At 41.3% G+C, this 12,399-nt stretch overlaps 1 protein-coding gene across 1 annotated transcript; it reads left to right on the forward strand.

The window, feature by feature from the left end:
• Window positions 1-1,546: 1,546 nt before the first annotated feature.
• Window positions 1,547-11,832, forward strand: LOC308081087 (caspase recruitment domain-containing protein 8-like; the record flags this gene model as incomplete). Its single annotated transcript, XM_080457485.1, has 6 exons — window positions 1,547-1,609; window positions 1,878-2,092; window positions 2,666-2,958; window positions 3,242-3,352; window positions 7,686-7,830; window positions 9,763-11,832. Coding segments are annotated over 6 exons (1,162 nt in total), but the record flags the coding sequence as incomplete, so codon positions are not given.
• Window positions 11,833-12,399: the final 567 nt, after the last annotated feature.

The raw sequence follows: 12,399 nt of genomic DNA on the forward strand, positions 1-12,399 counted from the left end.
GCTCACCTGAAAATAGCCGATCTACAACCTCAGATGCTGCAGATGCCTTATAGATCTGTGATTTATAACGTGATCTTTCCCGGTGTTGCAGATGCATTACAGATCTGTTATTTTCAATGTTCAATAATGTTGTAGATGTGTTATAGATCTGGTATTTTATGTGTTTATAACATGATCTGTAACATGTAGATGTGTTATGGATCTGGTATTTTATGTGTTTATAACATGATCTCTAACATGTAGATGTTTTATAGATCTGGTATTTTATGTGTTCTAACATGATCTGTAACATGTAGATGTGTTATAGATCTGGTATTTTATGTGTTTATAACATGATCTGTAACATGTAGATGTTTTATAGATCTGATATTACTCAACAATTATTATAGGTCAGTGTTTCTCAACTTGTAGGTCGGGGCCCACTGGTGGGCCGTGAGGATATTACAAGTGGGCCCCAAATAATTGACAAAACATAAAGATTTTAACTCTCTCAGTGCCACGCCCCGACATATCCCGAGTTTTTCCCGAGTACCCTCAGTGCCAGCACGAGAAATCCCGAGTTTTTACTTTTGACTGTGGTCGCGTTATTCTGTTTATTTTTCATGATCACTTTCGCTTCCTGACTCCTTCAGACTCACCCGGAACTGGATGTAAAAAAAAAAAAATCATTTCCGGGTCACGTTGTTTTTCTCCGGTGATTTTCGTCCAGAATAGGGAAAGTCACGGTTTTTCACACGGTATAAAAAGCGAACGGAGAGGTCCACGTCTACTCTCTTTGGTCTGGGTGACGATCAGTCATCGTAGTCGTGTATCGCATCGTAATTTAGCGCGATCAACGATTGTCGAAAATGTCAACATCCGGTTCTGACCGGATATGACGTGAGCCTGTTTGGGAGGGGGCGAGTGAGCCAGCGAGATCATCAATGTGTCGATTTGTTGCTCTCTACTGGTAGAACTGTATTATGGGTTTAAAACCCCAATCAGATCATTTATTTGAATGAAAAATTACAAAATTACAAAATAAAAAAAAACGCAAATTCCTGGCAGTTTGGGAGTACTTTATGAAAATACTCTTGGCACTGAAAGAGTTAATAATAATATAAAATATAACATTAATAGTTAAAAAATAAAAGTTTTTATCTTTAAAACTTTGAAACATGATTTTTCACTGTTAGACTTTATAATAAATAAAATAAACTGTTTAGTGTTTATAAAACTAACTTTATGACTAATGAAATAACTAGTTTAGTTAAATGAAATAAAAACAATACTTTATGAAAAAAATGTAATGTGTTTACGAAACTAACTAAAACATAGAGAAAAGTTCCTTAGTTTTAGTCTTTGTAAAATATTTTAAGAAAAATAGCAGATCTACAAGCTCCACAGCACATTGCGATGTGACAATTTGTGAATGTATCTAACATATCTAAGTAAAAGTATAACATATTTAGTGATTACAACCAGGTAAAGACAACACTTATGCCACATCATGATATTATGATATTTTCCCAAATCCCTGATTTATTTCTTTGTTCCCGTGTTTCAGAGAAGTCCTTCCATCCAGTGTTTCTCCCATCGTGCTCACAGAACACACAACCAATGAATACAGGTATGTAAGTCTCACAGAACAACCAATGAATACAGGTATGTAAGTCTCACAGAACAACCAATGAATACAGGTATGTAAGTCTCACAGAACAACCAATGAATACAGAAAGTAAGTCCTCCTAAACAGCTTCCTATATACATGTAGAACCATCAGCTGACATGTTGTTTCTATTCAACCAACCACAATGAACTGGATGCAACATGTGTCAACATGACACCTCATGAGGTCAACAGAAGAGATCAATAACAATGTTTGTTTTGTGTCACAGGTTCAAGTTCCCCGGGGCGGGGTTGTTCCGGTGCAGTGAGACAGGGTTGGTGTTTGGAACGACGGGGGAAGGAGAAGTCCTCCTAAGGACTGTTCGGTGGGATAAAAGATGTCTCCAGACAACAAGAAGGACTCCTGCAGGTCCTCTGTTTGACATCCAGTGTCCTCAGGAGTCTGTCCGCCAGCTACACCTGCCTCACTGTGACGCCACACCTGGTGAGTCAGCTACACCTGCCTCGGGTTGTAAAACTATGTAGATGTAGAGAGTCATAACACACAGATAATGTAAAACTATGTAGATGTAGAGAGTCATAACACACAGATAATGTAAAACTATGTAGATGTAGAGTCATAACACACAGATAATGTAAAACTATGTAGATGTAGAGAGTAATAACACACAGATAATGTAAAACTATGTAGATGTAGAGTCATAACACACAGATAATGTAAAACTATGTAGATGTAGAGAGTCATAACACACAGATAATGTAAAACTATGTAGATGTAGAGTCATAACACACAGGTAATGTAAAACTATGTAGATGTAGAGAGTCATAACACACAGATAATGTAAAACTATGTAGAAGTAGAGTCATAACACACAGCTGATGTAAAACTATGTAGAAGTAGAGTCATAACACACAGATAATGTAAAACTATGTACTGTAGGCGAGCGCTCGGCACACAGAACACATGGAAGTTTTGTGTCTGCTTTTCACATCCTCCTCACAATAGAATGATAGGATTGACGTAAAATGTCTTTAAAATGTGCAAAACCTTTCACAGGTGATGACCTTTGTGTGGTCAACATCATGGACGAGGGGATACACATCTTACAACCTCTGAAAGTGACCCAGACTCACGTGGTTGTAAATGTGACCCACCTGTCTCTCTATGGGCTGACGTGGATCCTCAACTACTTACCTAAACTGAACCGTAACCCTGACCCTGAACCTAAACCTAACCCTGAACCTGAACCTAAATCAACCGTTGGCCAAGTTCTGCTGTTCCTTCGACCGCCAAGCGAGAGACTTGAGATGGATGTATTCCTGCTGCCGTGCAATGTGCCTCCCCAAGAGGTAAACTGTGTTATCCGTTAAGTAGCTAGCATCCCTTAAAGTTTGATTATCTTCATACGTTTTGTATTTCAACGTAACATGGATTTTGATTTAGAAGAGATAACCAGATGCTAGTCTGTAGGTGTGGGCACGTTGACAGACGATATCAGGCCAGAGTTCATAACTCAAGTACTAAAGAGACACTAAAATAGACTGTTCATCCACAGTGACAAAACAATGGTCTGCAGTTAGTCTAAAGCAGCCACTATGATGGAACCATGTGGTAAAGTGTGTGTCATTGTAGGTGAGAGTACAACATCAAGAGAAGGAACAGATCGTCACCCCGCCTACAAGTCGGCTCACAGCAGACAAATACTACAGTCTGCACTGTCCTCCACATAAAGTACAACCAAAGGTATCACACACTTCCCTTATGTTGGTCTAGTCTAGTCCTATGATCTAGTCCTATAGTCTAGTCCTATAGTCTAGTCCTATGATCTAGTCCTATGGTCTAGTCCTATAGTCTAGTCCTATAGTCTAGTCCTATGATCTAGTCCTATGGTCTAGTGTCTAGTCCTATGATCTAGTCCTATGGTCTAGTGTCTAGTCCTATAGTCTAGTCCTATAGTCTAGTCCTATAGTCTAGTCCTATAGTCTAGTCCTATAGTCTAGTCCTATGGTCTAGTCCTATAGTCTAGTCCTAGTCTAGTCCTATAGTCTAGTCCTATAGTCTAGTCCTATAGTCTAGTCCTATAGTCTAGTCCTATGGTCTAGTCCTATAGTCTAGTCCTATAGTCTAGTCCTATAGTCTAGTCCTATGGTCTAGTCCTATGGTCTAGTCCTATAGTCTAGTCCTATGGTCTAGTCCTATGGTCTAGTCCTATGGTCTAGTCCTATGGTCTAGTCCTATGGTCTAGTCCTATAGTCTAGTCCTATGGTCTATTCCTATGGTCTAGTCCTGTAGTCTAGTCCTGTAGTCTAGTCCTATGGTCTAGTCCTGTAGTCTAGTCCTGTAGTCTAGTCCTATAGTCTAGTCCTATAGTCTAGTCCTATAGTCTAGTCCTATAGTCTAGTCCTATAGTCTAGTCCTATGGTCTAGTCCTATGGTCTAGTCCTGTAGTCTAGTCCTGTAGTCTAGTCCTATAGTCTAGTCCTATAGTCTAGTCCTATAGTCTAGCCTTTTGTCTAGTCCTATGGTCTAGTCCTATGGTTTAATCCTATAGTCTATTCCTATGGTCTAGTCCTGTAGTCTAGTCCTGTAGTCTAGTCCTATAGTCTAGTCCTATAGTCTAGTCCTATGGTCTAGTGGCCATGAGATAACCTTGTCATCAGAGAGGTCATATATATGTCATGTACACACCTGCATGTGATGCTAATAGCTTCATTCACTGCATGTGATGCTAATGGCTTCATTCACTGCATGTGATGCTAATAGCTTCATTCACTGCATGTGATGCTAATAGCTTCATTCACTGCATGTGATGCTAATGGCTTCATTCACTGCATGTGATGCTAATGGCTTCATTCACTGCATGTGATGCTAATGGCTTCATTCACTGCATGTGATGCAAATGGCTTCATTCACTGCATGTGATGCAAATGGCTTCATTCACTGCATGTGATGCTAATGGCTTCATTCACTGCATGTGATGCAAATGGCTTCATTCACTGCATGTGATGCTAATGGCTTCATTCACTGCATGTGATGCAAATGGCTTCATTCACTGCATATGATGCTAATGGCTTCATTCACTGCATATGATTAAGCTCGTTTCCTGCAAATAGATTGAATTTTGACGGATGTCCGCTCAAAGTCATGTCTGCTTGGAGGCAGACTTACTTACATGGGACCAAAGCTTGTGTAATATGTCATTAGAATGCCTTATTCTTCATGCAAAATCAATTACTGTGCCAAACCTCAAATAAAATATGTATGCTCCCAACATTTGTCAACAACAATGGGGCGGCCATAGCTGAGTGGTTAGTGAGCCCGCCTAGGGAACCAGCTGGCCCTGGTTGCCCCAGGTTAGATTCCAGGCTATCCCAGCATATGTGCCGATGATATGAAATTTGTCCCTGAGCAAGACTCTTAACCCCAATTGCTCACAGGTTCTCATTGGAAACAAGACCGCAAGGACTTTCATGAACGACCTGTTAAAAGGAAAGGAATTATTAACACTTATAAACAATGAAAAACATGTCAAACGACCTATTGCTTGTAAAAAAAAAAAAAAAATCTCATAAAAGCATGAAATTTGGTACAAATGTCCCTTGGGTGATCTGAATGCATCTTAAGGGGTGACAAAAAAAAGTTTTAATAGTCTCTCAATGGAAAACACTCCTCCCCCACGGGCTGCACTGCTACAACATTCAAATCGAGCAGTTTGCCAATCTGGCATTTGGTCCAGAAGCCTGAAAGCTATGCAATCTCTACCATCTCCTGACAAATATGGATGGATTAAAGTCGCTCACAGGTTCTCATTGGAAACAAGACCGCAAGGACTTTCATGAACGACCTGTTAAAAGGAAAGGAATTATTAACACTTATAAACAATGAAAAACATGTCAAACGACCTATTGCTTGTATGCATATTATAGACATGATGCAAATACAACCGATTCTCAGTTGACACATTTAGAGCTGAATTATTAGTTCCCTCGGCGTGTTTTCTGTTACTGTAAGTGTGGCCACAGTTTTAACTATTGGGCTTTCATGACTCAATGTCAGGCTATTATAGTAGGGGGCACTAAGTAAAAAATCGTTACGCGGCGGATAAAAGCATGAAATTTGATACAGATGTCCCTTGGGTCATCCTAAAACATCTTAAACAGGAAGTGAGTTATGGACAAAATCCAAAATGGCCACCTAAACTGTTGAGCGTTGACTCAAAAGACACCAAAAGAATCTCCAAAAAGCATAAAATTTGGCACACATGTCCCTTGGGTCATCCTAAGACATCCTAGAAGGGGTGCCCAAAAAAATCTGAAACAGGAAGTGAGTTATTGACCTAATTGAAAATGGCAGCCTAGTGTTGTCGATTGACTCAAAAGACAACTAAAGAATCTCCAAAAAGCATAAAATGTGGCACACATATCCCTTGGGTCAGCCTAAGACATCCTAGAAGGGGTGCCCAAAAAAGTCTTCAACAGGAAGTGAGTTATTGACAAAATTGAAAATGGCTGCCTACAGTGTTGGCGATTGGCTCAAAAAGCCTATAGAATCTCCAAAAAGCATACAATTTGGCACATATGTCCCTTGGGTCATCCTAACACATCCTAGAAGGGATGCTCAAAATAATCTGAAACAGGAAGTGAGTTATTGACTAAATTGAAAATGGCCGCCTACAGTGTGAAAGATGATGCAAGGTTATGCAGTGCATAACCTGCCGTATTTTGTAGTCTACCTTCTGTTTTCATTTCTACATCATCTTATTTATTTTACTTTCTGCATTATTTTTTTATTTTACTCTTTGAATCTTCTTTATTTATCTAACTCTCTGCATATTCTTATTTTACTCTCTGCATCTTATTTATTTTGCACTCTACATCTTCTTGCTGGTTTTACACTCTATCTTCTCATGTATTTTCTTCTTGATCATTACTGTTTTTTGTGATTAGTGTTTAGTAACTACATGTATTCATGTGTGCCATTTCGCAATTACCAGCACATTGGCATAATGCTCTGCAAGGTAACCCAGCATCCCGGCATCTACACTTTCTCGAACAGAGGGGCTCAGCTTTGCAGCCACACTTGAGTTCTCTACAAACTTAAGCAGCCTCTGGCAAGAGTGTCCATAAAGGTGTCCACGAATCAGCGACTTTAATCCATCCATATTTGTCAGGAGATGGTAGAGATTGCATAGCTTTCAGGCTTCTGGACCAAATGCCAGATTGGCAAACTGCTCGATTTGAATGTTGTAGCAGTGCAGCCCGTGGGGGAGGAGTGTTTTCCATTGAGAGACTATTAAAACTTTTTTTTGTCACCCCTTAAGATGCATTCAGATCACCCAAGGGACATTTGTACCAAATTTCATGCTTTTATGAGATTATTTTGTATGAGTGTCTTTTGCATCATCTGTCAACACTGTACACGGCCATTTTCAATTTAGCCAACAACTCACTTCCTGTTTCAGATCATTTCAGGCACCCCTTCTAGGATGTCTTAGGATGACCCAAGGGACATGTATGCCAAATTGTATGCTTTTACGAGATTCTTTAGTTGTCTGTTGAGTCAATCGACAACACTGTAGGCGGTCATTTAAAAATGTCGTCAATAACTCACTTCCTGTTTCAGATTCCTTTGGGCACCCCTTCTAGGATGTCTTAGGATGACCCAAGGGACATGTGTGCCAAATGTTATGCTTTTTGGAGATTATTTTGGTGTCTTTTGAGTCAACGGTCAACAGTTTAGGTGGCCATTTTGAATTTTGTCCATAACTCACTTCCTGTTTAAGATTTTTTTGGGCACCCCTTCTAGGATGTTTTAGGATGACCCAAGGGACATCTGTATCAAATGTCATGCTTTTATCCGCCGCGTAACGATTTGGCCATTTTTTGTTGTTAGTGCCCCCTACTATTAATGTATAATATTGACCACATCACATGAACACAGTCTTAACATCTGATGAGGATACAGTATGGATGAAATCTAGCTGTGTGTCCATTACTATATTTACAATTCCCATTGAGGACAGTGGAGGATTCATTCAAATCCAGTTCAATAGTAATCCATGTATGTGTGTCTTCAGGCTGGGCTTTATCATCTGGAGTTTGACAAGAATTACCAGCCAACGTTTGAGGTGTTCATGGATGTGAAGACAGAATACGTCTCAATGGAGCTACGAGGACCTGAGGATGAGCTGGTGTGGGAGCGTCAAGAGCTGAGTGTTAAAGGTACAGTTACTAGTGTTGTAAGGTACAGTTACTAGTGTTAAAGGTACAGTTACTAGTGTGGGAGCGTCAAGCCCTCAGAGTTAAAGGGACAGTTATGTTTCTTAAGCTAAGCACATTTGGATCATACCTGTAATATGTTTTGCACCCTGTCTGTCTGTCTGTCCGTCCATCCGTCCGTGTGTGTGTGTGTGTGTGTGTGTGTGAACAGCTAATCTCCGGCACCGGCGGCCAGATCGCAGCGAAACTGTGCACACACACTCCCTGGATGCCAGAGCAGAACTGTTGCGCCAAATTATTCAGATCGCCAGATCGTTATAGCGCCACCAGGAAAAACACAAATACTCAAACAGATTTTGTCCAAACATCTCACAACTCAGTACACATTATCTCTGGTTTAGTCATTAAACCAAACAAATCTGTCCGATTTTCCATATTCTATCCTGATTGGCTAACATTGTCTTCCAAAGTTTGTAGGAGTGCTCCGTTTTGAACAAAATGCCTAAAATCATCAACACAGCATGCGATTTCCGTGAAATTTTGCACACACATGCAAGCCGAGGAAGAAATGCCACCCTACATTTTTCAAATCAGCCTTATGGTGGTGCTGTAACATGCCGATTTGTGCTTTTACCTATATCTGGACGGTCAGTGTTTACTGAACAGCACACAGTGATCAGTTAGGGTTCAGTGTTTACTGAACAGCACACAGGGATCAGTTAGGGTTCAGTGTTTACTGAACAGCACACGGGGATCAGTTAGGGTTCAGTGTTTACTGAACAGCACACAGGGATCAGTTAGGGTTCAGTGTTTACTGAACAGCACACGGGGATCAGTTAGGGTTCAGTGTTTAACGCAGCATGAAAACTAATAAACGTCACCTTTTAAATGGATGGCTGTATAAGTGAACTTGAAAAAGTGCTCCTCGGAGCACAGGTCTCCGCCAGGTCAGGTAGGTTATCGTTATTGCAATGTTTGGAATTCGCCAATCAGGATGGAATATAAAAAATGGGACGGAACCATCTTGATCACTTGACTATAGAGATAACGTGTACTGATTTGCATGATGTTTGGAGAAAATGTGTAATCGGCCTCCTGGTGGCGCTATAATAGGGCAATGTTAAAAGGGTGGCGTTTGTTCTTCAACGTAGTGTGAATGTGCGTGCAAAGTTCCACCGCAATCGGATGCTGCGTTCATGATTTGCGACATTTTGTTGAAAACGGGCCAGTCCTGCAAACTTTAGATGTCAATGTTATCCAATCAGGATGGAAGATGAAAAATCAAAAAGATCCATCTTGATCACATGACTATAGAGATCATGTGTACCGATTTGCGTGATGTTTGGATAAAATCTGTAGGAGTAATATCAAAAAATGGGTTTTGAACAAATTGGCCTCCTGGTGGCGCTATAACAGGGCCATGTAAAAATGGGGGCAGAGGTTTTGAATTGGCATCCAGGGAGTGTGTGTGCACAGTTTCCCAGCGACCGGGCAAACGGTGCCGGAGATTAGCTGTTCACAGACAGATGGACACACGGACGGACGGACGGACACACGGACGGACGGACGGACGGACGGACGGACAGGGGGTAAAACATACTCTGTCGCCATGCCTTTCGGCCTGGCGGAGACAATTATGTATTCATTACGTAACTGCTTTGGGTCATATCTAGCAGCTGGCCATACCGTTACATTTCAAGGTCTAATGGACAGATTGGCCTGAAACTGCTTCTGAGGAGGAGAGATCTGGTTTGTTTTGAGACAATGTGGCAACATACACAATGCTGCTTTAAGAGGTCTTAAAACATGTCTGTTATTTTAAACGTCTCATGATCCTCTGTTGTTCAGCCTGTCTGTCTGTCTGTCTGTCTGTCTGTCTGTCTGTCTGTGCCAGTTTAAATTGTAATTGACAACAAGACATGACTTTCCCTCCAGGTCATTTAAGCTCCGGGTCCATTCAGCCAAACGTGTCCACAGTCACGGTGACATCACAGGAGGAAGCGGAGACGTTGCGGTCTGTGCGGAAAGAGTTCATCAAACGAGTGTCTGAGCCGGTGATCAAAGGTCTGCTGGACACACTGTTGGATGAGGATGTTCTGAACGATGGGGAGATGGAGTCCATCACAGCAGAGACATGCAGAAAAGATAAAGCACGGCAACTAATGGACATGGTGAGAAAGAAAGGGAACGAAGCATCTCTGAAGATGATCACTGCTCTTCATGAAGAGGATCCCACCCTTCACCATGAACTGGGTTTGGACAAACCTTGATTTGATGGATAGAATAGACTAGTCTCCACTCCACTTAGAATAGTGACGGATCTGACAGCAAAACCATTCGGTTGTGATTGGATTTCACTTCCCCCTAAGTTGTGGGGCACCAATCAGGGCCCAGTATGCAAAAATGGGGCGGGTTTATCACCAGAGGCATTTTTTTAAATCAGCCCCTTGTAAATACAGGCTCCAAACAGAGACTCCAGACTAATATCTACTCAGTGATATTAGTCAGGCCATGCCAGGCTAGTCTGGCCCAGGCCATGCCAATCTAGTCTGGCCCAGGCCATGCCAGGCTAGTCTGGCCCAGGCCATGCCAGGCTAGTCTGGCCCAGGGACACACATTGACACATAGCTGGCCTGGCCTGGCCTGGAATGGAACCTGGGACAATCAGGGTCTCTGTCTCCACAGGCCGGCTCACTAAGCACTCCACTATGGCCGCCTCCCACTTATAGGATCTTAATGTTTTCTGATGATAGAAATGATCTGATCAGCAGGATCTGTTTGTCAGGAAGTTTTACATTCACATCTATCCTGTGTTTTGGCATATTGTGAACCCTTTTGCTATTTTTAATCTTTCACTGATTTTGATTAACTGTATATATGGTGATTCACCATTTTAAATCTCTCTCCTCGATGTTGGTTGAAGTTGCCTGGATTCAGGATTCTCTGTTCTAAAAGTATCAAGTTTGTATTTGCCAGTAGTTTAACATTCAGGGAACTGTACACAAAGCGGTGTGTAGTCAAAGCCAATCAGGGAACTGTACACAAAGCGGTGTGTAGTCAAAGCCAATCAGGGAACTGTACACAAAGCGGTGTGTAGTCAAAGCCAATCAGGGAACTGTACACAAAGCGGTGTGTAGTCAAAGCCAATCAGGGAACTGTACACAAAGCGGTGTGTAGTCAAAGCCATTCAGGGAACTGTACACAAAGCGGTGTGTAGTCAAAGCCAATCAGGGAACTGTACACAAAGCGGTGTGTAGTCAAAGCCATTCAGGGAACTGTACACAAAGCGGTGTGTAGTCAAAGCCAATCAGGGAACTGTACACAAAGCGGTGTGTAGTCAAAGCCATTCAGGGAACTGTACACAAAGCGGTGTGTAGTCAAAGCCAATCAGGGAACTGTACACAAAGCGGTGTGTAGTCAAAGCCATTCAGGGAACTGTACACAAAGCGGTGTGTAGTCAAAGCCAATCAGGGAACTGTACACAAAGCGGTGTGTAGTCAAAGCCAATCAGGGAACTGTACACAAAGCGGTGTGTAGTCAAAGCGCATCATCAGGGACAAGCACCACCAAGTCACAAACTGTTCAAACCCCTACAGCGACCACGACCGGGCAAGGGCCCTACCGCAGCATCAAGAGCAGCAGCACCAGGTTCTGGAACAGTTTTAATCTGTCTGTCAGACTGAATGACGCATGAGCCTGCTGAACAGCCTATCAGTGTTCAGCAGCCTGATGACAGGCTGTACTGTCAGGCTGGTCTCTGACCTTTGCTCTTCCTTAAACACACCTGTGGATTATACCAGAACAAATGACTCCATAAGTATATCATATATTATATCATATATTATATATTATAGTATAGTATATCATGCACAGTATACATTGCTGCTACGCTCACGCACCTTTTTCATATCTTATCTCAGGTACCAGTGTAAATATGTAGATAACTTGTTTGGTTTTGTGTTCTCTTGTTTGATCTCCCTTCCCATCCCCCCCCTCCCCTCTTCCTCCTCCTCTTCTTTCTATGTAAATAACGTTACGATGGGAACGATGTACGTAAACAAATTTCACCCACTTTTTACTTTGTAAACGTGTGATCTGACAATAAACCTGATTCTGATTCCACACGCTTGATACTAAACCTTTTAGCCATGTTATCATCAACATATTTTAATGCAGATTTTGAAGTATCAGATTAGGAAATGCAACACAACTTGTGAAATGGAAAGGGCTCAATTTGAACAGAAAACAGGAAACAAAAGAAATAATCAGATTTCATTGTTTACGCTCAATTGAGATTATTATATTATGAGCAAACAATTTTGATAGACTTTGTGCCTTGTGATTTTCATTATTCTTTGTTTATATTGATTGTATTATTGCTTCAATGTTGTATATGGTTTTAATGTGTTTTGTATATAAGTGTATTGAGACATGTGTGTGACTTTGCAGTTTTAATAAAAATTGTATTTAATTGATTTTCTTTCCTTTTTCAAAAAAGAGAGATGCCTTACATGATTAATTAGATTCACACATTGATGTACTTCATTTAGTAAGACATGAGATCAACTACAT

This window comes from Gymnoscopelus braueri (assembly GCF_963280865.1).
Source record: "Gymnoscopelus braueri genome assembly, contig: SCAFFOLD_55, whole genome shotgun sequence".
In the NCBI taxonomy this organism is placed as follows: Eukaryota; Metazoa; Chordata; class Actinopteri; order Myctophiformes; family Myctophidae; genus Gymnoscopelus; species Gymnoscopelus braueri.